Genomic DNA, 22,146 nt, shown 5'->3' on the forward strand with positions numbered 1-22,146 from the left:
GTTGCTGCCTGCTCCTGTCTTCCCCACATCGTCACATTTCATTGTTGTGTTGACCGCGCCCACCATTACAGATTACAGAGGTAAGGTACCCACCCCCGTTGTGATGAGGGTGTTCTTATCAAGCTGAGAATTGAGAGGATTATTTATAAGGAAATTTCCCTAAACTTTAGTGGAATAAACTTTATTAATGCAATTTATTATGCCAGTTTCACGTGGGGCAGAACCTAGAAGGAAGTGAAGGAGTGATGGGAAGTGCTTTTCTTTGTTTACCGTGTTATTTCCTAGAGGACACTTAACACTTGGTAAGCCTTATTCTAATTAATGAATCCAGAGTTGGCTTTAGGGGGCAGGCTTATCTGTTTTGTTCCCTTTTCTCCCTTCCCTGCTTCATATTACAAGTTAAAACTTTACAATTACAGACATGTTATTCAAAGTACCAGAAGAGTGGAGAGGGTAGTTGTTCTCTTGGAGTAAGGTTAGAGTTGGCCTTCCCTAATTATCGTGCATCATGCCAGCATTTTCCTTTCTCACTGTTACATCTGGTGGGGTGTCAAATTGCATGCCCTGATACTGTCAAACTCCAAGTCATGTAGCGTATTGAGTTCCCCGTCCGTTTACACAGTTGGTGGAGGGCATCTAACTTGTTGGTCTACTCCGTTGCATGCAACTGTCATCTAAGATGTTGACACACTGACTCTCACTGGTTTCATAGTCTTGTCCCTTTCTCATCACGTTAATTGGAGTAGGGGAAGTGTTGTGGCAGCATTAATGATTTGAGTTGATTTTTGGTATAGTAAGTAATAGCTTTTTGATTCTTAAACATTTGCTTTTTGTGGTGGGCCAGCTCTGGTGTACTATGCCCAAAACAGTTTCTTAGCCAAACCTGATACTTGACAGCTGTGGGGCTAGGCTGAGCACAGATTTTATCCTGAACAGTTGTAGATTTATACACTGGCCGTAATCCCTAACATTTACCCCAGGAGTGTGATGAAGTACTGCTATGGCTAATGGTCTGGCATTGGTTTAGTTCCATGACAAAATTGAGCCCATGTTGGAGACCCTGGAGAATCTTTCCTCTCGCCTGCGTATGCCCCCACTGATCCCTGCTGAAGTAGACAAGATCAGAGAGTGCATCAGTGACAACAAGAGTGCCACCGTGGAGCTGGAAAAGCTGCAGCCATCCTTCGAGGCCCTGAAGCGCCGTGGAGAAGAGCTCATTGGACGATCTCAGGGAGCTGACAAGGATCTGGCTGCAAAAGGTGCTTGATTAATCTAATCATATTTGAAAAAATGGATAGAATAAATTCCAGGCTGTGGTTACCTCCAGCATCCAACCAGATGTATTTCATTGAATGCAAAGGCAGTGCCGAAGTAATGAGGATTCCACAAAGTCGTTTAGGATTCAGCACACATCTCCCCATTGAAATAAGGTTACAATTGGGAGTTAGATTCCCAGGCCAGGAAACAAATGCTCCTTTACCCCCTAATATGAGGAAACTGCAGTACTGGTAGTGGGTAGAACATAACTACCTTTTATAACACTTTCCATGGGAAACATAGCAGGTTCAATACAGAACACTGGAAATAGAGTCCTCATCTCAGCCCCTTTATAGGCATCTTAGCAGTACTTTTATAATAGATGATAACTCAGTTCCAGATTACCTCTGTGATCCCTTTATATGGGAGACCACATAATTGGGAAAATGAGTGTAGAAATAATTAATAATAAAGCTAAGATAGAAAACTGTCCTTCAGTTATACATTTTTAGAACCTTTTTAAGGATAATTTCAGTGAAAATATGAGGATTAGATCTCATTTCTGATAAGGCTGACTTTAAATCCTTAGAAAAGTCCTGTTTACTCTTCTGTACCCCTCAGAAATCCAGGACAAGTTGGATCAAATGGTATTCTTCTGGGAGGACATCAAAGCTCGGGCTGAAGAGCGAGAAATTAAGTTCCTTGATGTCCTTGAACTAGCGGAGAAGTTCTGGTACGACATGGCAGCTCTCCTCACCACCATCAAAGACACCCAGGACATCGTCCATGACTTGGAAAGCCCTGGCATTGACCCATCCATCATCAAACAACAGGTCGAGGCCGCCGAGGTAAGAAAGAAACAAACCCTCTTCTCTTGTGTGTGTGTCCTCTAGGAAAGCACTTTATCCAAGTATATTGTGTTAACTGCTTAGTCAGGTTGAATGCCTTAAGTTTTTTTTTTAAGTTTAATACTATGTGTTTACACTTGGGGAAAAAAAAAAAACCTGCTCATTATAGTAGATTTCTTTCTTTTTTACTGTATAAGTTTTACCACTTTATATTGGTACATGCAACCTCCACCAGTTGTGATGTAGAGCAGATCCGTCACACAAAATAATTCTGTCCATCAATTTTAAACTTAAACTTAACAATTCAAATTCATAGAATGTGCTTTAAAAATCCAGTTTTGCTTTCATTTCTGAATTTAGTCCTCACTTTGGTGTAGTTTTCTCGAGTAAATTTCGTTAATGTAGAAAAATAGAAAGTAGAAAAGAAAATAAATTCTGGACTCATCATCCAGAAATAACAATTGTTACTTTGCACACCTTTTTCTAGTCTTTTGGGGGAGGCTTTTTTTTTTTTTTTTCTCTTCTCTTTTTTTCCTTTGGCTGCACTGGGTCTTTGTGGTTACACGTGGGCTTTCTCTAGTTGTGGCAAGCAGGGGCTACTTTTTGTCATGGTGCGCTGGCTTCTTGCCCTGGTGGCTTCTCTTGTTGCAGAGCATGGGCTCTAGGCACGCAGGCTTTAGTAGTTGCGGCACACGGGCTTAGTTGCTCTGAGGCATGTGGGATCTTCCTGGACCAGGGATCAAACCAGTGTCCCCTGCGTTGGCAGGTGGATTCTTAACCACTGCGCCACCAGGGGAGCCTACTTTCTATTAAATACATTTCTCACCGCATTTTGTCCATTTTGCACAAGCCAGGACAGTCTTGCTATTCTGTATTCTCTCTCTAACCTCTCTTACATCTCTGCCTTTTGCTCCAGCCATGTCCACCTCCCCGCCCCTGTCATTGCCGGTCCACGAGCCCCTTGTCAGGATCTGGCGTGGAGCTGACTTTCCTCGCGCCTGTGTAGCCTACCTAGCACTCCTTTTTCACTCATCTCCCAGCTCTTACATTTGTGACTTGTGCTCTGTTACTTTATCCTGTTGATATACTTCTCTGTGGTAGACTTCTGGGTGTAGATTATACTCTCCTTTGGTAAATTATTGAAGCTCATTGCACCTTTCTATATTTATTGTTAATGTATAAACATATATTTGCTGTATATATGAGAAAAATAACAGTGAAGCTTCAGAGTCTGGTTTAGATGAGTGAAATATTAAGAACACTGAAAGACTTCAATGACATTGATGGTTCTGTTCAACATCTGCTATTGATAGGGGTATAAATTACATTTGCAAAGTTTGGGAAGTTCTGTTCTGCTTTCTGTTTTGGCTTATGTTCTGTTCATTTACATATAGACTATTAAAGAAGAGACAGATGGTCTGCATGAGGAATTGGAGTTTATTCGAATCCTTGGAGCAGATTTGATTTTTGCCTGTGGAGAAACTGAGAAGCCGGAAGTGAAGAAAAGCATTGACGAGGTGTGGAGAAGTGGGCAAGGGGTTCAGACAAAACGTTCGTGGACTCACACTAAGAGTGGGATTGATTGGAGAATCTGATCCACTGTTTTTCCCCTAGATGAATAATGCCTGGGAGAACTTAAACAAAACATGGAGAGAGAGGCTGGAAAAGCTTGAGGATGCCATGCAAGCCGCTGTGCAGTATCAGGACACTCTTCAGGTGAGGGGCCACGAGGTGACCACCACGGAAATACAGGTTCCGTGGTCTCTTTGTCATATGCTAAATCCAACACGAGTGGGTCACCTTCACAGGACTGCAAGATTCTCAAACCAGAGACAGGCTGTTTCTGTATTTCTAGCCAAAGTTTCCCACTTCTAGCGAGAAAAGTTCTGGCGTCCGAATTTCTGCTCTTCTTGCCATGTTTTTCGTCATGTCCTCATTATATTATTTATCCTCACGGAGGCTACAGAGTGAAGCTGACCTTGCTGTGAAAATCATTGCTTGCTTGTTCCAAACCCTGGTTATGTCGAAGCGCAGCTTGTCACACTGGCCGCAACACATCGTGGGCTTGCTAGCTGGCCGTGAGAAATATTAATTTTTTTCATATTTAGTTTCTCCAGATTGTAGTTTATTTTGGACATTATTCCAGTCATGTTGGCTTCATCCTTAAGTCCTCCTGTTACTGAAATAAAGATCGTTATCCCTTATCTCTGCCCCCAGCCTCAGAGCACAAGATATTGATACTGTGATTTACCTCTGCTTATATTAGCAGAGATCATGCTAACTGTCTCCCAAGTCCTCATGTTTTTGTCTTTTGACTGTTTATTTGTATTTTTACTTTAGGCTATGTTTGACTGGCTAGATAACACTGTGATTAAACTCTGCACAATGCCCCCTGTCGGCACTGACCTCAACACTGTTAAAGATCAGTTAAATGAAATGAAGGTTTGTACCTGGGAATGGCTTTTGAAAAAGGGTTGCTTCTTTTTAGTTTGTAAAGACTTGGTTTGATGTTAACATTCAGTATGTCTTGGACAGGAGTTCAAAGTGGAAGTTTACCAACAGCAAATTGAGATGGAGAAGCTCAATCACCAGGGGGAACTGATGTTAAAGAAAGCTACCGATGAAACGGACAGAGACATCATACGAGAACCACTGACGGAACTCAGACACCTCTGGGAGAACCTGGGCGAGAAGCTTGCTCACAGACAGGTGAGGCAAATGGTAGAGTGCCTGAAGGGGACTGCTATCTGCTAGTTTCTAATTTCCTAACAAACGTTCCCTTTATGTCGTTTTCTGAGTAGCATAAGCTGGAAGGTGCTCTCTTGGCCCTTGGCCAGTTCCAACATGCCTTAGAGGAACTCATGAGCTGGCTGACTCACACTGAAGAGTTGCTAGATGCTCAGAGACCAATAAGTGGAGACCCAAAAGTCATTGAAGTTGAGCTTGCAAAGCACCACGTAAGTATTTTCATTTTTCATCTCTAAGCCTATTGGTTTGAGACCAGATGTTGCCACCAGAAGCTTTTTGGTGTTGTGCATATCTTAGAGAGCCAGGCTTAATGATATCTGTAGAAATAAATTATGTTGTTCAACATTTTTTAGGTTCTAAAAAATGATGTTTTGGCCCATCAAGCCACCGTGGAAACAGTCAACAAAGCTGGCAATGAGCTTCTTGAATCGAGTGCCGGAGATGATGCCAGCAGCTTAAGGAGCCGTTTGGAAACCATGAACCAGTGCTGGGAGTCGGTGTTACAAAAAACAGAGGAGAGGGAGCAGCAGCTTCAGTCGACACTGCAGCAGGTACGTGCACTGTCCAGGCTAGGTGGGCGGAGCTGTGCACGTCACATTCAGAAGAAAGTCCATCTAAGTCGACCCAAGGAAAGCAGTTTGGGATGGAACCCCCTCTGCCTTGAGAGGAGGGTCAGTGCTGTGCTGGAGCTTGTCTGGAAAGAACAGCTTTTAATTGGGTCATTCTTTATGGGTGAGTTTGTAGTCCAGTCCCTCTGTCTACTGTTCAGAGTTAGTAGATCTTTGCTGTAACAAACCTTGTTCACAGATTCAGTTAATTCTTAGATCAAGTCAGGTCCCTCAGTATGCATATTCAGCAGTACATTAGTCAGTCAGTTCATCAGGGTATATCAGACGTCTCTGGTACAGTGAGGTCTGAAGGATTCTGCTCAGTTCTGAAAATAAGTAAATATATTGGCCACATGCTCATCCAGCAACAGAACAACCCTGCCTGAGAGCAGCCTAAAATTCCTCCTCAAAGAGATTCCTCATGTGGTCATTTAGAAAGTTTACTTTTGAAACTAGAATTGACTACTGACCTTGCTGATGTCTTTTCTCAAAAGGCCCAGGGTTTCCATAGTGAAATTGAAGATTTCCTCTTGGAACTGACTAGAATGGAGACCCAGCTTTCTGCATCGAAGCCCACAGGAGGACTTCCCGAAACAGCGAGGGAACAGCTTGACACACATATGGTAATAAACTTCTTAAAATTGAGCACAAGTATCCCATATTCAGTAGCTCCTTTCCAAATTCACAGAGATATATGTAGCAGGGAGTCTACAAAGTAGTGCATTTTTACTGACAATATAGTACTTGGGGATTGCTGCTTTTATACAGGCTTTTAACACCCTGTGATAGGCAGCAGTAGCGACAGGGAAGAGTCAACCAGAGATACCCTGGCGAGCTGGCAAATTGCAAGTTAATCAGATTGACTGGCACAAGAATATTTATTTGAAGGTGAGAGCATCAAGAAGACAAATACGTAACACAGATGTGGTTGTAGTTAGGAAAAAGACTGCTGGGACTTCCCTGGCAGTCCGGTGGTTAAGACTCTGAGCTAACGCTGCAGGGACCACGGGTTCGACGCCTGGTTGGGGAGCTAAGATCCTGCATGCCATATGGTGCGGCCAAAAAATGAAAAAAAAGAAAAGAAAAAGACTGCTTGGGGGGTGGATTTAGGGAAAACCAGTAGAAACTGACAGTATTTCAAGTGGTTGAGAACAAAAGGCAACATAATTTCTAGGCAAATCCCTCGGAAAAAGAAGAACTAAATTATTGGGGTCTGTTTTTGTGATCGCTGATCCTTAAAAAATTCTGTTGGTGACAGGATTATTTTTATATTAAGGAAGAAAGGTGGGTTTCATTTCCTAATTGTTCAACAGTTGAATTGAATCCAAAAGAAAGGATTTTAATCAGAATGAGACCTTCCTTGGCTTTTCCAAACTGTACTCATAAATCTGTGTGTGGGTGTCTTTCAGGGAACTGGCGTTAGTGATATCTTTCTTGCCCTTTCTTATAGGAGCTCTATTCTCAGCTCAAAGCCAAGGAAGAGACTTATAATCAGCTGCTGGACAAGGGCAGGCTCATGCTTCTCAGTCGTGGTGATTCCGGGTCTGGCTCGAAGACAGAACAGAGCGTAGCACTCCTGGAACAGAAGTGGCATGTGGTCAGCAGTAAGATGGAAGAAAGAAAGGTACCACTGCAAAATGCAGTTTGATTACTGTTTGAGTAGTTTGCTTAATGATTACATGCAATTATCATCTAGTCTCTATGGAAGATTTTTTAAACACCCCATTGTACTGTAACAAGCTAGCGGAACTGATATCCTCAGAATTGGCTTTGTGCTAATCGACCTGTTACATTTCTGTTTCTCATCCATGTCAAGTTGCGTCGATGCTGCTGGTTCCTGCCAGTACTTGCTTTTATAATACTGCATTCCTTTTCTGCATCTACCGGTTAAGGCATTACTGCCTGTTACTGCTCAGTGATGGACTGTATATTCCATCTACTTAAAAACAGATTTTGTTGGAGTGGGAGGTTAGGAACAGCATGCAGGGAGTATCACTAATAATTCCTCACAAGGAATTTGATTTCTGGTTACTAAAACTCAAGAGCAGTAAACTGTATGGCCTCTTCCTACTCTTCCTCAAAAATCAAATTGTCTTCAAAAGAAAAGTGATCAGAGATCAAGGCATTTGCCCCCAAACATTGTTTTTTATGAGTACAGATGTTTAGGATATCACTCTGCACAGAGTTTCTATACTGGGCAGATGAAACATAAAATATGTGTTCAAATCCATTGGCCACATCCATTGAACAAATAGTTATTAAGCATGTATACACCAGGCACTGAGCTAGGTATACAGTGGAAACAGTAAAGGTATTGAACTCTGTCACCATGAACTTCAATGGGCAGAAGGAAATAAACCACATACTCACACTTATAAGTGAACATTTTGAGAGAAGCATTAATTTCCTAAAATCCTTCTAGTGTGGGGTCTGGTAACTTTGTTACATGAAGAATGGTCAGGGAACCTGAGTGTATGGCTGTGTTCTAATTCTTGGAGGGGCTCTTGTCTATAATTCCTGCTGAATGTAGAACTAAGACTAATCAAAGAAACCGAGGTAGATTCTGATTCATAATCAGGAAGTTTGTAGAGGGTTTCCCCAACAATGGAGCATGCTGCCTCAAGGAATACAGTTTTGATCCTTGAACAACATGGGTTTGAAGTGTGCAGGTCCACTTGTGTGTGAAACTTTTTTTTTTTCCCACTAAGTATGTCTACAATGCTACACAATCCCTAGTTGGTTGACTCTTCAGATTAAGAACCGTGGATATGGAGGGCTGACTAAAGTTACACACGATTTCCAGCTTCTCAGCGGATCGACACCCCAAACCCATGTTGTTCAGGGGCCCGCTGTAGTTGGTAACCTGATGAGGCAAAGGCTGCCTGTCAAGGATGGTTACTTCTGAGTCTGCAAGAATGTTACATTCCAGGATCGCTGGAATCATTGAAGCTCTGTTAGAGACTGTGTCGATAAAACGATGTGGAACGATTTCCTGCCATTTGGGAACTTGTGATATATTAATTTCTAAGCATTTCTATGCTAGATTTGAGGTAGATTTCATTTTTCCACTTGATTTGTTTAGATTGGGTCTGTGCATTTTTGTACCATTCATTACAGTGTTTTTTAGGTTACAAAAGTAACCTAAAAACACCAAGAGGAAAGTAAAAAGCATACATAACCCAGTTAATAGCAATGAACATTTTTAGTATACTTCTGGGGTTTCTTTCTGTGAATATTTTGTATATATTCATTTTTAACAATTCTGCTTTGCCCCTCTGGTAGATGGGCCAGGGGCAAAGGCTGTCACCGAGATGTTCAGGGTAGAGTTCTCGGAGGATGGAGCTTGTAGACTGTGAAATTGGGATATACTCGTGGAGAGTAGCACACACCCTGAATGAGCCACGGTTTTTTATCATTCTGATCTGGATCAAAATGACTAAAAATTTACATCTAATGTTGTCACATTTTTGCTTGAAATATTTTGGCTTTTATTACCTTTGCGGCTTGTAGCATAAGCATAAGTTTCAGACTCGGACATTTTCAGGTGCCATATTTTCTGAAAACATATTTAAACAGAGAGCACTGCAGTGAGTGTCATCTTCACAGTAAAGTGCTTTTCATTTAGTTGTTTTTATGCCACAGAAAGGACATTAAAGGAAACTGAGACTTTGCCCAAAGCAGGTTGCAGATCCTGCAGCTGTCACCACTAAAGGGTCTGTTCACTTACATTTACTGAATGGCTTGAATGCCTTTATTCCTGTTCTTTAATGTCCCAGGAAGTGGGGAATGGCAGAGAAAGCAACTTAGCTGCAAACTGTGCTCTTTCCTTTTCTAAGCACAGTTGTTTCAGTTTCAAACACTAGCACTAAAATGTCCCCTTCTTTGCAAACAAGGCATGTTTGAAGGTTGATTAAATGAGGCTTCCTCCTTAGAAGTCATTTCATTTGGTGTACAATTCATGCCTTTGTCCTTGAAGCTGTAATTCCTGAATTTGGCACTTTTCTTTTTGTGTGTGTGTGTGTGTGTTACTTAAAATCTAGTCAAAGCTGGAAGAGGCCCTCAACCTGGCAACAGAATTCCAGAATTCCCTGCAAGAATTTATCAACTGGCTCACTCTAGCAGAGCAGAGTTTAAACATCGCTTCTCCTCCCAGCCTGATTCTAAACACCGTCCTTTCCCAGATAGAGGAGCACAAGGTAACAATGGCATTATGATGCTGCCTTCCTTTGGAAAGTACCAGTTGAAAGTGATGCTCCTTGATCTTATCTCCAGTTTAAAAAGAGCAATATTTTCCCCTTAGGTGTTTGCTAATGAAGTAAATGCTCATCGAGACCAGATCATTGAGCTGGATCAAACTGGGAATCAGTTAAAGTTCCTTAGCCAAAAACAGGATGTTGTTCTGATCAAAAATTTGCTGGTTAGCGTCCAGTCTCGATGGGAGAAGGTTGTCCAGCGATCTATTGAAAGAGGGCGATCGCTGGATGATGCCAGAAAGCGGGCAAAACAAGTAAGTTATAAAAGAAAGATACTAATTTACTGAACAGCCTTGGGCTGCTTGTGTTGAGTCTCCGCGTTGGTTCACATAAAAGTGCTGTGTAGTGTGCACATTCATTACTGTTATAACTTATTTCTTACATAATTTTAGTTCCATGAAGCTTGGAAAAAACTGATTGACTGGCTAGAAGATGCAGAGAGTCACCTGGACTCAGAACTGGAGATATCCAATGACCCAGACAAAATTAAACTTCAGCTCTCGAAGCACAAGGTACAGCAGTTTATTGCCCTTAGGTGCTGAGCTTGGTATTCACTGATGATTGTGGCCTGATGAAAACATCAGAACCAGTCAAAAGAAAACTAATTGGTTAATGTTAAACAGTCACGATCATAGAGCGGGGCTTCCCTGGTGGTCCAGTGGTTAAGACTCCATGCTCCCAATGTGAGGGGCCAGGGTTCCATCCCTGGTTGGGGAACTAGATCCCGCATGCCTGCTGCAGCTAAAGATCCCCCACATGGCACCAAAGATCCCATGTGTGGCAGCTGAGACCTGGAGCAGCTGAAATAAATAAATATTTTTTAAAAAGAGAGAGAGAGAAATGCAAAATTTCTTAAAAAAAATAATTGTAGAGCCAGCCTTCCATTTTGTATCTAGACAGTGTCTAACCAGGACAATTGCTTATTTATTTATTTATTTATTGGCACACAGGCTTAGTTGCTCCACAGCATGTGGGATCTTCCTGGAGCAGGGATCGAACCCATGACCTCTGCATTGGCAGGCGGATTCTTGACCACTGCGCCACCTAGGAAGCCTGTCAATTGCTTATTTAAATGAGTGCAAAGTGATTGTGGAAGTAGCCGGCTAAAACCATGGGCTTTTTTTTTTTTGGGGGGGGGGGGTACACCAGGTTCAATCATCTGTTTTTATACACATATCCCCATATTCCCTCCCTTCCTTGACTCCCCCCCGCCGCGTCCCCCCCACCCTCCCCGCCCCAGTCCTCTAAGGCATCTTCCATCCTCGAGTTGGACTCCCTTTGTTATACAACAACTTCCCACTGACTATTTTACAGTTGGTAGTATATATATGTCTGTGCTACTCTCTCGCTTCATCTCAGTTTCCCCTTCACCCCCTGCCCCCTCCCATACCTCGAGTTCTCCAGTCCATTCTCTGTATCTGCATCCTTGTTCTTGTCACTGAGTTCATCAGTACCATTTTTACATTCCGTATATGTGAGTTAGCATACAATATTTGTCCTTCTCTTTCTGACTTACTTCACTCTGTATTTTTTTTTTAATATATTTATTTATTTATTTTATTGGCATGTTGGGTCTTTTTTTGCTGTGTGTGGGCTTTCTCTAGTTGCAGTGAGTGGGGGCTACTCTTCGTTGTGGTGTGCGGGCTCCTCATTGTCGTGGCTTCTCTTGTGGAGCACGGGCTCTAGGTGCGTGGGCTTCGGTAGTTGCAGCACATGGGCTCAATAGTTGCAGCACATGGGCTCAATAGTTGCGGCTCACGGGCTCTAAAAGCACAGGCTCAGTAGTTGTGGCTCATGGGTTTAGTTGCTCCACAGCATGTGGGATCTTCCTGGAGCATGGATCCAACCCATGTCCCCTGCATTGGCAGGTGGATTCTTAACCACTGCACCACCTAGAAAGCCCAAACCGTGGGCTTTTATAAGTAGTTGTGCACTGGTGAATGTGGCACAAACAAAACGTTACCAATTTCTTCAGGGTTAGCTGTTGTTAATTTTAGTTCAAGAAGTAGTGACATTCATACTATATCTCGTTACCCAGCTGAAAACTCGATGTCATCTGACTTTTAGCATGGTGTTTTTGGGGGCTTTTTTTTCCTTTCTGAAAACAGGAGTTCCAGAAAACTCTTGGTGGCAAACAGCCTGTGTATGATACTACAATTAGAACAGGCAGAGCACTGAAAGAAAAGACTTTGCTTCCTGATGACACTCAGAAACTTGACAACTTACTGGGAGAAGTCAGAGACAAATGGGATACTGTTTGTGGCAAGTCTGTGGAGAGGTGAGCATGAATGTCCCCTTCATGGGTGTGAGTGCTATCCCAGAAGTAACCAGGAGACTGTGACGGGGTGCTGTAAAGTGATGATAAAGCTCATGCGTCAGTAACAGCATCTTGCTGTCTCCAGTTAATTCAGTGAGAATTCTGAAATAATTTGAGTAAAATATATTAAAATTATCATATTTTAAACGTGAACCTTACTGTATTACAAAGAGAGAAGCCTGTAAAATCAGGCCAACAGCAATAGAAGATCTGTAACTGTGAATATATGTAAACCCCCAGTTTGTCAGTAATGCTGTCTCACTGAGTGTCTCTTTTGTCAGACGCTGTCCAAAGTCTCCAACGTAGTGTCTCATTTAACCATCACGAGGATCATTTGTCCTCATAACAACCACTGAGGTGTAGGTACCGTTCTTCCCATTCTACAAATGAGGAGACGGTCATAAAGAGGTTTCTTAACTCCCCCACACTCACTCAGTTACTAAGCGGCAGAACTGGGATTTGGTTCTGAAAGTTGTACTTCTATCCACGTGTACCCATTATGCTATGTAAGCATTGTGTTATCTGTATGTTATTTGTGCTTCCAGTTTTTCAGTTGAGGTGACTGAGATTCAAAGAGGTGAAGAGACAGCCTGGAGTCTCACAAGTGGGGAAGAGTTAGGAGCTGAGCTCCTGGCTCCAGGCCATTAACAGAACCATCACCCTCTACTGGAGTGGTGTAATGTAAATAAAAAGAGCTTGGGTTGTAGGGTATGTCCGTGTGCATAGCACCTGGACTCTAAGATGCCAGAAGGTTATCTATACCTGTCTCTTGCGCTATGCTTAATCCATTTTAGACAGTGGTTTAATTAAAAATGTCTAAACATCTCTTAGTCACTTTTTACAGTATTTCTAACTGTCCTTACCTGGTAGTCCCTCTCTAAGTAGAGTTCAAGCAGTATTCCCAGTCAGCAGTCAGAGCTGTGGGCCGTTCATAAAAGAATCACTAACACCGGTGAGGTTTGTGTGCTTTTCTCAGGCAGCACAAGTTGGAGGAGGCCCTGCTGTTTTCAGGCCAGTTCATGGATGCTCTGCAGGCCCTGGTGGACTGGTTGTACAAGGTGGAGCCGCAGCTGGCTGAGGACCAGCCTGTGCACGGGGACCTGGACCTCGTCATGAACCTCATGGATGCCCACAAGGTGAGGGGCGAGGTCTGGGCTGCATGGAGGGCAGAGCCGTTGGGTCCTCCATCTGTGTGTGCCTTGTGCTCGTGCTACCCTTCTAGGGCTCCCCTCGGAAGTCTGCAAGAGCCTGTGTCTCTGCTTCTCAGAGAGGCGGCTCCTTGCTCTGTGTGTTTAGACAAACTGTTGCTGGGATTCTGCATCAGCCACAAAGAATTTACCAAAATTGGTTTGGTTCAGATTTGCCAATGTGTAAACTTCACGTTGAGGTGCCCCCCCCGCCCCGCCCTCACCGCCACCGTTTGTATCTCTCAGTTAAATCAAAATGGGTTTAAATTCAGGAGATCCTCAAGAGGTCCATTTCCACTGATTCTTAAAATGAAAATGAGTGCCTTTTTCACTACTTCTGAACCTGACAAGCCAGCACCGTGCACACCAGCATCTAGTGTAACCTGCACCCGTACGCTGAACTGCTTACTGTCCTCCTGCTTCAGCACAGAGCATTCAGCTTTACCTTGAAGTTACACCGGATTCTTATGTGCATGGTGGTGGGCTCCTACCCAGGGGAGAGGGGGTGGGGGAGGGGTAAATTGGGAGATTGGGATTTTGACATATACATACCACTATCGGGGCACTGAAGGGGATAACGTATACGTATAACTGATTCACTTTGCTGTACAGCAGAAACTAACACAACATTGTAAATCGAGTATACTCCAATAAAAACTAATTAAAAAAAAAAAAACTCCCACAGTTCTGGAGATGTTAGTGTAGTATAGTTTCTGTTTCACAGATGAGGAAGCCGGGATTCCAGGAAAGCAGCTTGCCAAAGTCATGCCGCTCACATTCAGAGCCACGTCCGTAGCGGTTCTTTCTTACTTGTGGTCCCACCTCCGTCTGTGAATAAAAGACACAAAATTGGAACCTACCAAGGAGAATCGAAGGAAATGACTACTTTCTCTGTGGTTTTACTTCTTGAATTCACAGCATTTGTAAGACAAACCAATTCTCCTGTGTTCTTTTCCAGGTTTTCCAGAAGGAACTGGGGAAGCGAACGGGAACCGTTCAGGTCCTAAAGCGATCAGGCCGGGAGCTGATTGAGAACAGTCGAGACGACACCACTTGGGTGAAAGGGCAGCTCCAGGAACTGAGCACTCGCTGGGATACCGTGTGTAAACTCTCCGTCTGCAAACAGAGCCGGCTTGAGCAGGCCTTGAAGCAGGTCAGACAGCGCCCAGGGGTGGGCTGAGCAGAGTCAGACTAGCCTCTTTATCAGGCTTGGTCCTGGCCAGTTTCGTAAGGAACACAAAGTAAAAAACTGATATTCTAAATGTTCTACATTAGAGAAATAATGAATTTAGTTGGTTGCACAGATGAAAGATGACCTTTGTGGGGTTTGATAGAGGCTTCAAGTGCCTGTGATACACCAGTGAGTTCAGGTCAGACCCTCCCCTGGTGTGCCATGTCTGGGACCTTGGCTGTAGAGCGAGTCTCAGTCTCTTGTGCTTGGTTATCTCAGGCTGAAGAGTTCCGGGACACAATCCACATGCTATTGGAGTGGCTTTCTGAAGCCGAGCAGACACTGCGCTTTCGGGGGGCACTTCCTGATGACGCAGAGGCGCTGCAGTCCCTCATCGACACTCATAAGGTAACCCAGCCCCAGGGTGCAGGGACCCATGCCACCCACATGGGGAGGGCGGCCCCGCCACCAATGGAAAGAAGCTCTTGCTTAGAAACATTAGACCTCCTGTGAAGAGGAGCAGAGCCAGAGTGGGCCCAGCTTACCGGTTGTCAGGAATGAGAGGGAAATGATTGGTGGGTTTCGTGACCCCTTAAAGACCACTCATCTACTTGTTTTTACAAAAGTAACACGTGCTGGTTGTAAACAAGTCAAACAGCTGGTGTTCATATAGAGGAAAATGTGGGCTGCTCTGCTCTTATGCCCCACCTGCACACACCTTGTGTGACTTGCCTTAGTTGCCAGCTCCGGGCCCTGATCTGTGCCCCCAGAACTGCACACCAAGCTGCAGAGTATAGCACAGTGTCTGGAGCCTCAGTGTGACTGTCCTAACGAGGTGGGAAGTGTTTCCTTTTTTAATTTTTGTTTCCCACCTAGAGATTTTAATCATGGTTTTGTGATTGCATTGTGTTGTAGGTGTTTTTAAAATGTTGTAGTGTTTTGTAGCTGTCACTGCATTTGTCCAAGATAGCACCATTTACACATATGGAAATGAATTCAAACAGGAATTTATTTTAAAAAAAGAGAGAGACAGAGAGATCAGGAAAAGGGTCGTGCCTCTGTGTCTGTAGTCCTTATCTGTGCAGAGAAGGTCATTCTTGTGGAATCCCTCACTTCCCCACACCCTTAACACCTAGAAAGAAAATGCCAGAGGCGCCTAAATACAGGCTTTTAGAGGTCTGTGTCAACACACAGAGTCAAAAGACACACTGAAGTTGTTTTCCCCCTCAGTGTAAAGTAACAGTGCTGCCAGAGTAGGTTTAAGGCTTTGGTTTTAAATCTTGTTTGTTTAGGAATTCATGAAGAAAGTGGAAGAAAAGCGCATGGATGTGAACACAGCGGTGGCCATGGGAGAAGTCATCCTGGCAGTCTGCCACCCTGATTGCATCACCACCATCAAACACTGGATCACCATCATCCGGGCTCGCTTTGAGGAGGTGAGCTCCTGGTTTCAGAGGAGGAGCACATGTGCCCCGTAAAATGGGTGTATAGCAGTAAAATACTCCAGAGCTTCCCCTTCCCCCACATAAGGAATCTTTCACTCACTGTGAAAAATCTCAACAAGAATCAAGTTAGTAACATTTTAGTAGTAACTCTGCTTGATGACGTGCAGAAACCTGGAAGGATGGTGCCGGTGTTATGAGTTCCTTGATGACATCTAGTGGACACGTGGTGTGTTTTTCCCTCCTTCCTGAGAAGTTCTGTGTCCAATTCCCCATGCTACATTTGCTTTCAGGGGAGCTGATTTCTTATTCCAGCTCCGTCTCTGGAGTAAGAGTGAAGTCTCTTGACTGTTTGGGTGGTCTTTCCCCTGAAAGTCATTGTTAGACTCACACAAAAAAGGGCTTTGAAAACGAGGGATGTGCTTGACTGAGAGCTGACGGGTCCCCTCCCCCGCAGGTCCTGACGTGGGCCAAGCAGCACCAGCAGCGCCTCGAAGCCGCCCTGTCAGAACTGGTGGCCAATGCCGAGCTCTTGGAAGAACTTCTGGCGTGGATCCAGTGGGCCGAGACCACCCTCATTCAGCGGGATCAGGAGCCGATCCCTCAGAACATTGATCGAGTTAAAGCCCTTATCGCGGAGCATCAGGTATCCTATCCTCACCACATCATGTGATCACGTATTTCCTGCGTGGATCATGGCGCCCGTTTCCTTTGCCCTGTGCACCCATGTTTTAATTGCTACCGAACCTGTTCCCACAGACTTAGCAGCTTAACACGCACTTACTGTCTCAGAGTTTCCATGGGGCGGGGGTCCGGCGTGAATTAGCTGGTCCCTGTCCAGGGGACGTCTTACCAGGCTGAAATCAACATGTCAGCCAACACTGTAGTTTCCACCCAGGCCCTTGCAGGCTGTTGGTGCCATTCCTTTCACTGCAGTGTGGGACGGAGGTCTCCCTTTTCTCGCTGTCTGTCAGCCCCTGGAGGCCACCCCCAGGGCTTAGCCACATGGCACTCTCGCAGCATGGCAGCTTCAGTCTTCAAAGCCAGCAGGAGACCCTCCATCCTGCTCTGGCAGATCTTATATAATAACACGTAATGCAGGGAGTGACTGCCCATGCTTTCCACAGGCCTGGCCCACACTTGAGGGGGAGATTACGCAGGACATGTACGCCAGGAGTCTTGGGGCCCAGCTTAGAAACCTGCCTGCCGCATCCTGTTTCTGTTGATTTGCCTCTGCACCAAGGTCCCATTACCTGGGACCTAGCCCATCACACCTGGATTCAGAAAGACCTCTTGCACGAACCCAGAGAAGGGCCGACCACACATCAAACCAAACTGAATGGAGGAAAGCTCGTTGAGTTGTCTTTCATCCCTAGGAGACAGATGTGGTTTTTAACCATGGTAATTTACACTGAGTGCCAGCATGGATCTTGCTTCGTTACTGGGGGTGTAAGGTCTCTGTAGCATACACAATTAGCCTGGCCAGTGAGAACTCCCTGTACTTCCCGTCGAGTTTACCTGCATTGACCCCTCTCTGCTAAGGGAGAGATTGTCTTCTTCCGTCAAGGCCAGTCCCTCTCCCTTCTGTTACTACCTCTCGTTCCTTGTGCCTTTAAGCTCCCCCATCTTGTGTCCACCCCCCCACCCCACCTCCCATCTCTCTGACCATTCCTTTTCAGTCTTCTTAGCTGGTTCTTCTTCCTCTATCCACTTGTTAATGTTGTTCCCCAAAGTGCCATTCTTGACCCTCTTCTCACACGTGAGGTTGTATCTGGCCCGATGCCTTCAGCCAGCACCTGCACACCAAGGGCTTCCACATCTCCTGCCTCATCTGCAGCATGCAGGAGGCCAGAGGCAGCTCTGAAACTCCATTTCATCCTTGCTTCCTGGTGCTGACCCCACCCTCCTTTCCACACCTGCCTCTTCTCTCCTCACCCACCCATTTGCCCAACAAAGAAGTCTGTGATGTGTGTCCAGGACTCCTCCTTTTTCTATACCAGTCATCAGGTCTTATCTGTCCTATTTTCAAAATACCTCTTGGCTGCTTCTCCCCTGCCCAGGCTCAGGCCCTCACTGTGTTTTGCCTCAATTGCTACAATAGTTTCCTAACTCGCCCCCCGCCCCCTATTGCATGTCCTCCCTCCTACACTGAGGCCAGAACGATAGCTCTAAGACAGAGATCTGATCTGGATCAAAATCCTTTAGTAGCCCACCCGCCTATACCCTCCACCCCGTTGCTCTGAGAATAAAATCCCAATCCCGTAGCCTGACATGAGGCCGTTCTGGACCTTTCTCCTGCCTACCTCTCTAGCCATCTCTCTTGCTTCTCCTCTGATTGCATCCTCAGCTCAGCCAGTAATCAGCAGGGCCTTGGCTTCCGTGGGACTGCCCTGCCCCCAGTCTTCATCCTACAGCACACAGCTCAGGCTTCAGCCTCTGAGCAGCCTTCCTCCCCACCTCGGGCTGTGGGTGCCATCCTAGGCCTCCCTTTGAGATCCTGGGTGCCACTCATTGCTCTGACTGCCTGGTTTCCTCACTCAGCTGTGAACTCCTGGAAGTCAGAACCATGTCTTATTCCTTCAGGTCTCCAGCAGCTGATGAGGTGCCTCACTCAGTCGTGTTTCTTGAAAGAAATGGGGCTGTGAACGAAGACATCTGCAGTTGGTCCATCTGTCATGGGCTTGGCCCTTGTTAGTGAGAAGTTGCCTAATTCCATCCCCGTCCAAGAAAACTCTCAACTCTTTTTCTTGTTGTTCGTGTTTAACAGACGTTCATGGAGGAGATGACTCGAAAGCAGCCTGACGTGGACCGGGTCACGAAGACGTACAAAAGGAGGATCATAGAGCCAGCCCACGCGCCTTTCATGGAGAAGTCCCGTGGCGGCAGCAGTACGTGGCAGCCCGTGTGCAGGATGCTTCCTTCCTGCTTCTTGAGGCTGAGCACTTCCCAAGTGGCCAGGAAAAATTTCTTTTCCATTTTCAAAAACCATATTAGATTTGAAAATCTTTTTTTGAAACTCACTTTTCTTACACAGACAGTAACTAGACTCCAGTTTTTTTGAATTGGTATGAAATTTTGGCATGGTTGAGCAGATTCTTTGGCAGTGGCCTTTCCATTGTTTTGGTCATCAGCGCTGACTGTTTACATTTGGCTTGGACTAATTTCATCATAAAATAAATCGGTTTCAGTAGAACCATTGACATTTCTTCAGTTCACTAAGGTAGGGCAGTCGATTAGAGGTATGAGACAGGTACCTGTTGGCTGGGGAAGAGCATCAGTAGTTTTGAGGTCAGTGTGCTCCCATGTCTAAGTGCTGCCAGGTCCCGTGTTTCTTTTCTTAGTTACTGACTGGATGTCATTGTGAAGATCTCCTGGGTTCATACAGGTGGCAGTTGCTCTCTGAGAACTGACAAAACCAGCTTTTCTAATCTTGTGATTATTTTTCCTTTCAGGAAAGTCCTTGAGTCAGCCCACACCTCCTCCCATGCCAATCCTTTCACAGTCTGAAGCAAAAAACCCACGGATCAACCAGCTCTCTGCCCGCTGGCAGCAGGTGTGGCTGCTGGCGCTGGAGCGGCAGCGGAAGCTGAACGACGCCTTGGACAGGCTGGAGGAGGTGAGGCCCTCTGAATGTGACCCTTGTGCCTTGACCTGCTTCTGCAGGAGGAGGAACAGAGCAGTGTAGGCCAGGACTCTGTCCTCAGGCCCCACCGGGAGGAAAGACACATGTGAGGAAACCAACAACAGATAGGCTGTAGCACTGGTGGTGGACAACAGGCAGCCAGTCCAGGAGGGTCCGGCCTGTGGCGTGAGCCGCCCAGCACCCGGCCGTGGTTGAGGATCAGGAGCGCAGCTTTGCAAGGTTACTGCCAGGTGTGGAGCCTTACAGAAGTGACCATTACTGAGTCCTTTGTTTAAAGATAGAAGCTACCCAATTATGAAATGAGTAATTTTTTTTATCCTTGTTATTCTGTTATTCTTGAGTAGATTATGTAAAGCAAATCTATTTTGAAGTATCATTAACCAGTTTTAAAAAATATAATACTTCAGTTCCTAGTTTCTAAAACAAATCTCTAATATCTTTCATATTTTTTTTATTTGTGCATATCAAAGCAGCTATGCCCAGAAGTGAGTGTTCTGTGTTTTCTGTTGTTATTTCTGTAGATCCAGTTGAGTTTTAAGCATATTTGGTTTTGGCTTTTTCTTTTTTCCCCATTCCTTCCAACTTTGGAGTTTGAAAGACCAGGGGGAGAAAGCGCTGCACTGTTTAAGTCGTTCTGAGTCTGTCTCACTGACATAGTTCAAGTAGCTCAGCATCACTGCCCACTGCACAGGCTGCTGCCGTCTACCAGGGCCAGATACTTCAAATGGAAGTCAGATGGGCAGTTCACTCTTTGTGCTGCCATCCCAAAGAAACGTGCTTGGGTGCAGGACTGGATTATTGATGCTTCCTTCCGGAACTCAAGTTATCTCAGAAGACCGGCAAGGAGGGGGGCTAAGCCTCAAAAACATAGGCCTCTGTGTAATCATAATTCCTTTCAAAAATCACATAAGTGAGGAGTGCTAAAGACTTCTCAGATAGAATCCATCCTCTTACATCTAAGGAGATGATCCTTTGAAAAAGTGCCAGGGGAACGCAAGGCTGGCTCCACCCATTCTTGTTCTTCGTGCTCCGTCTTTTCCATGGTGGTTGTTCAGTTACTGTTTCTCTCACTGCTCCATTTTACCACGGCTCGTGTAAATAATCATGGCTTTCAGTGAGGGAGCCAGAGTGTGCCTTCACAAAGGATGCAGCACACGGATACCATTGTTGGTCCCCCTCAAAAGGCCTGCATGGCTTTGCTGAATGTCTGAAAGTTTAGGTATGCGCTGGGCAGGTTTGAACGTCAAACAGTAGGTCTTGTTGACATCTCTGATTTCTGTCTAGTTGAAGGAGTTTGCCAACTTTGACTTTGATGTCTGGAGGAAGAAGTATATGCGTTGGATGAATCACAAAAAGTCTCGGGTGATGGATTTCTTCCGGCGAATTGACAAGGACCAGGATGGGAAGATAACACGTCAGGAGTTTATCGATGGCATTCTAGCATCCAGTGAGTCCAGTTGTAATTCCAGACACAGGTCACACCTGGATTCCTTACACGTACTTTGTGGAAGCAGGCTGTATTCTGGCTGAACAGTTCTTCTCAAGTTAAAGCTGTAGTCTTAGGGAAGAAGTAATGTGCCTGCTTGCTAAAATTGGTCTATTGTTTTGATGGAGGGAAAAACCTCATTTTGCTGGGAATAAAAAAAGCAGGTCTTGTTTGGCATATTATGGCAAGCAAAAACACATTTGAGGTGTAGAAAAGGAGCTAACTTTTGTGAATAATGAGATTCTAAGTACAGGCAGGCCTTGGAGACATTGTGGGTTCGGTTCCAGACCACCGTAATAAAGCAGATGTTGCAATAAAGCGAGCCATTAGAATTATTTAGTTTCCCAGTGCCTATAAAAGTCATGTTTATACTGTATTGTAGTCTATTAAGTATGCAGTAGCGTTATATCTTAAAAAATAATGTACATACCTTAACTTAAAAATGCTTTATTGCCGAAAAACGCGGACCATCATCTGAGCCTTCAGCAAGTCATAATCCTTTTGCAACAGTAACATCAAAGTTCACTGATCACAGATCACCAGAACACATATAATAGTAATGAAAAAGTTTGAAATATTGCAACAGTTACCAAACTGTGACAGAGACACAAAGTGAGCAAATGCTGTTGGAAAAATGGTGCCAATGGACTTGCTTGGCACAGGGTTACCACAAACCTTCAATTTGTTTTAAAAGGGGGAGGGGGAGTATCTGTGAAGTGCGGTAAAGTGAAACACAATAAAATGAGGTATGCATGTAAAATGTTTTTAAAAATAAGTTTTTCACAACATCAGTTTTTCAGTAGAAATTCTGATTAAATTTTTATTCCTTCCAGTTTTATTAAGGTGGAAGTAGCATACAGCACTGTATCAGTTTAAGTTATACAGCATGATAATTTGGTTTACATATTATGAACTAATTATCACAATAAGTTTAGTGACCATCCATCATCTCATATAGGTACAAAATTAAAGAAATAGAAAAAAATTTATTTTTCTTGTGATGAAAACTCTTAGGATTTACTCTCATCAACTTTCATGTGAAACGTACAGCAGTGTTAATTACCTTCATCATGTTGTATGTTACATTCCTCATGATGTCAGTTTCTGGCATCTATATAGCAGCTTACAAAATTGTATGATCTCATTTGTTTTTAGCAGAAGGAAAAGTGAGGCATAGAGTAGTAAG

At 44.5% G+C, this 22,146-nt stretch overlaps 1 protein-coding gene across 4 annotated transcripts in view; it reads left to right on the forward strand.

Moving 5' to 3' along the window:
* The window catches only part of MACF1 (microtubule actin crosslinking factor 1), a 304,215-nt gene that overhangs the window by 263,071 nt on the left and 18,998 nt on the right, over positions 1-22,146 (forward strand). For all 4 annotated transcript variants that reach the window (XM_057706161.1, XM_057706146.1, XM_057706154.1 and 1 more), the window contains 22 exons: positions 1,028-1,259; positions 1,879-2,105; positions 3,500-3,622; positions 3,720-3,821; positions 4,446-4,547; positions 4,641-4,814; positions 4,907-5,062; positions 5,207-5,404; positions 5,956-6,084; positions 6,912-7,085; positions 9,502-9,657; positions 9,762-9,968; positions 10,107-10,226; positions 11,823-11,992; positions 13,008-13,167; positions 14,177-14,371; positions 14,669-14,797; positions 15,682-15,825; positions 16,289-16,477; positions 18,599-18,719; positions 19,284-19,447; positions 20,759-20,921. In XM_057706161.1, the coding sequence (XP_057562144.1) occupies positions 1,028-1,259; positions 1,879-2,105; positions 3,500-3,622; positions 3,720-3,821; positions 4,446-4,547; positions 4,641-4,814; positions 4,907-5,062; positions 5,207-5,404; positions 5,956-6,084; positions 6,912-7,085; positions 9,502-9,657; positions 9,762-9,968; positions 10,107-10,226; positions 11,823-11,992; positions 13,008-13,167; positions 14,177-14,371; positions 14,669-14,797; positions 15,682-15,825; positions 16,289-16,477; positions 18,599-18,719; positions 19,284-19,447; positions 20,759-20,921 (3,535 nt within the window). The remainder of the gene's footprint in view (positions 1-1,027; positions 1,260-1,878; positions 2,106-3,499; positions 3,623-3,719; positions 3,822-4,445; positions 4,548-4,640; positions 4,815-4,906; positions 5,063-5,206; positions 5,405-5,955; positions 6,085-6,911; positions 7,086-9,501; positions 9,658-9,761; positions 9,969-10,106; positions 10,227-11,822; positions 11,993-13,007; positions 13,168-14,176; positions 14,372-14,668; positions 14,798-15,681; positions 15,826-16,288; positions 16,478-18,598; positions 18,720-19,283; positions 19,448-20,758; positions 20,922-22,146) is intronic.

The sequence above is a fragment of the Hippopotamus amphibius genome, chromosome 1 (genome assembly GCF_030028045.1).
Source record: "Hippopotamus amphibius kiboko isolate mHipAmp2 chromosome 1, mHipAmp2.hap2, whole genome shotgun sequence".
NCBI lineage: Eukaryota > Metazoa > Chordata > Mammalia > Artiodactyla > Hippopotamidae > Hippopotamus > Hippopotamus amphibius.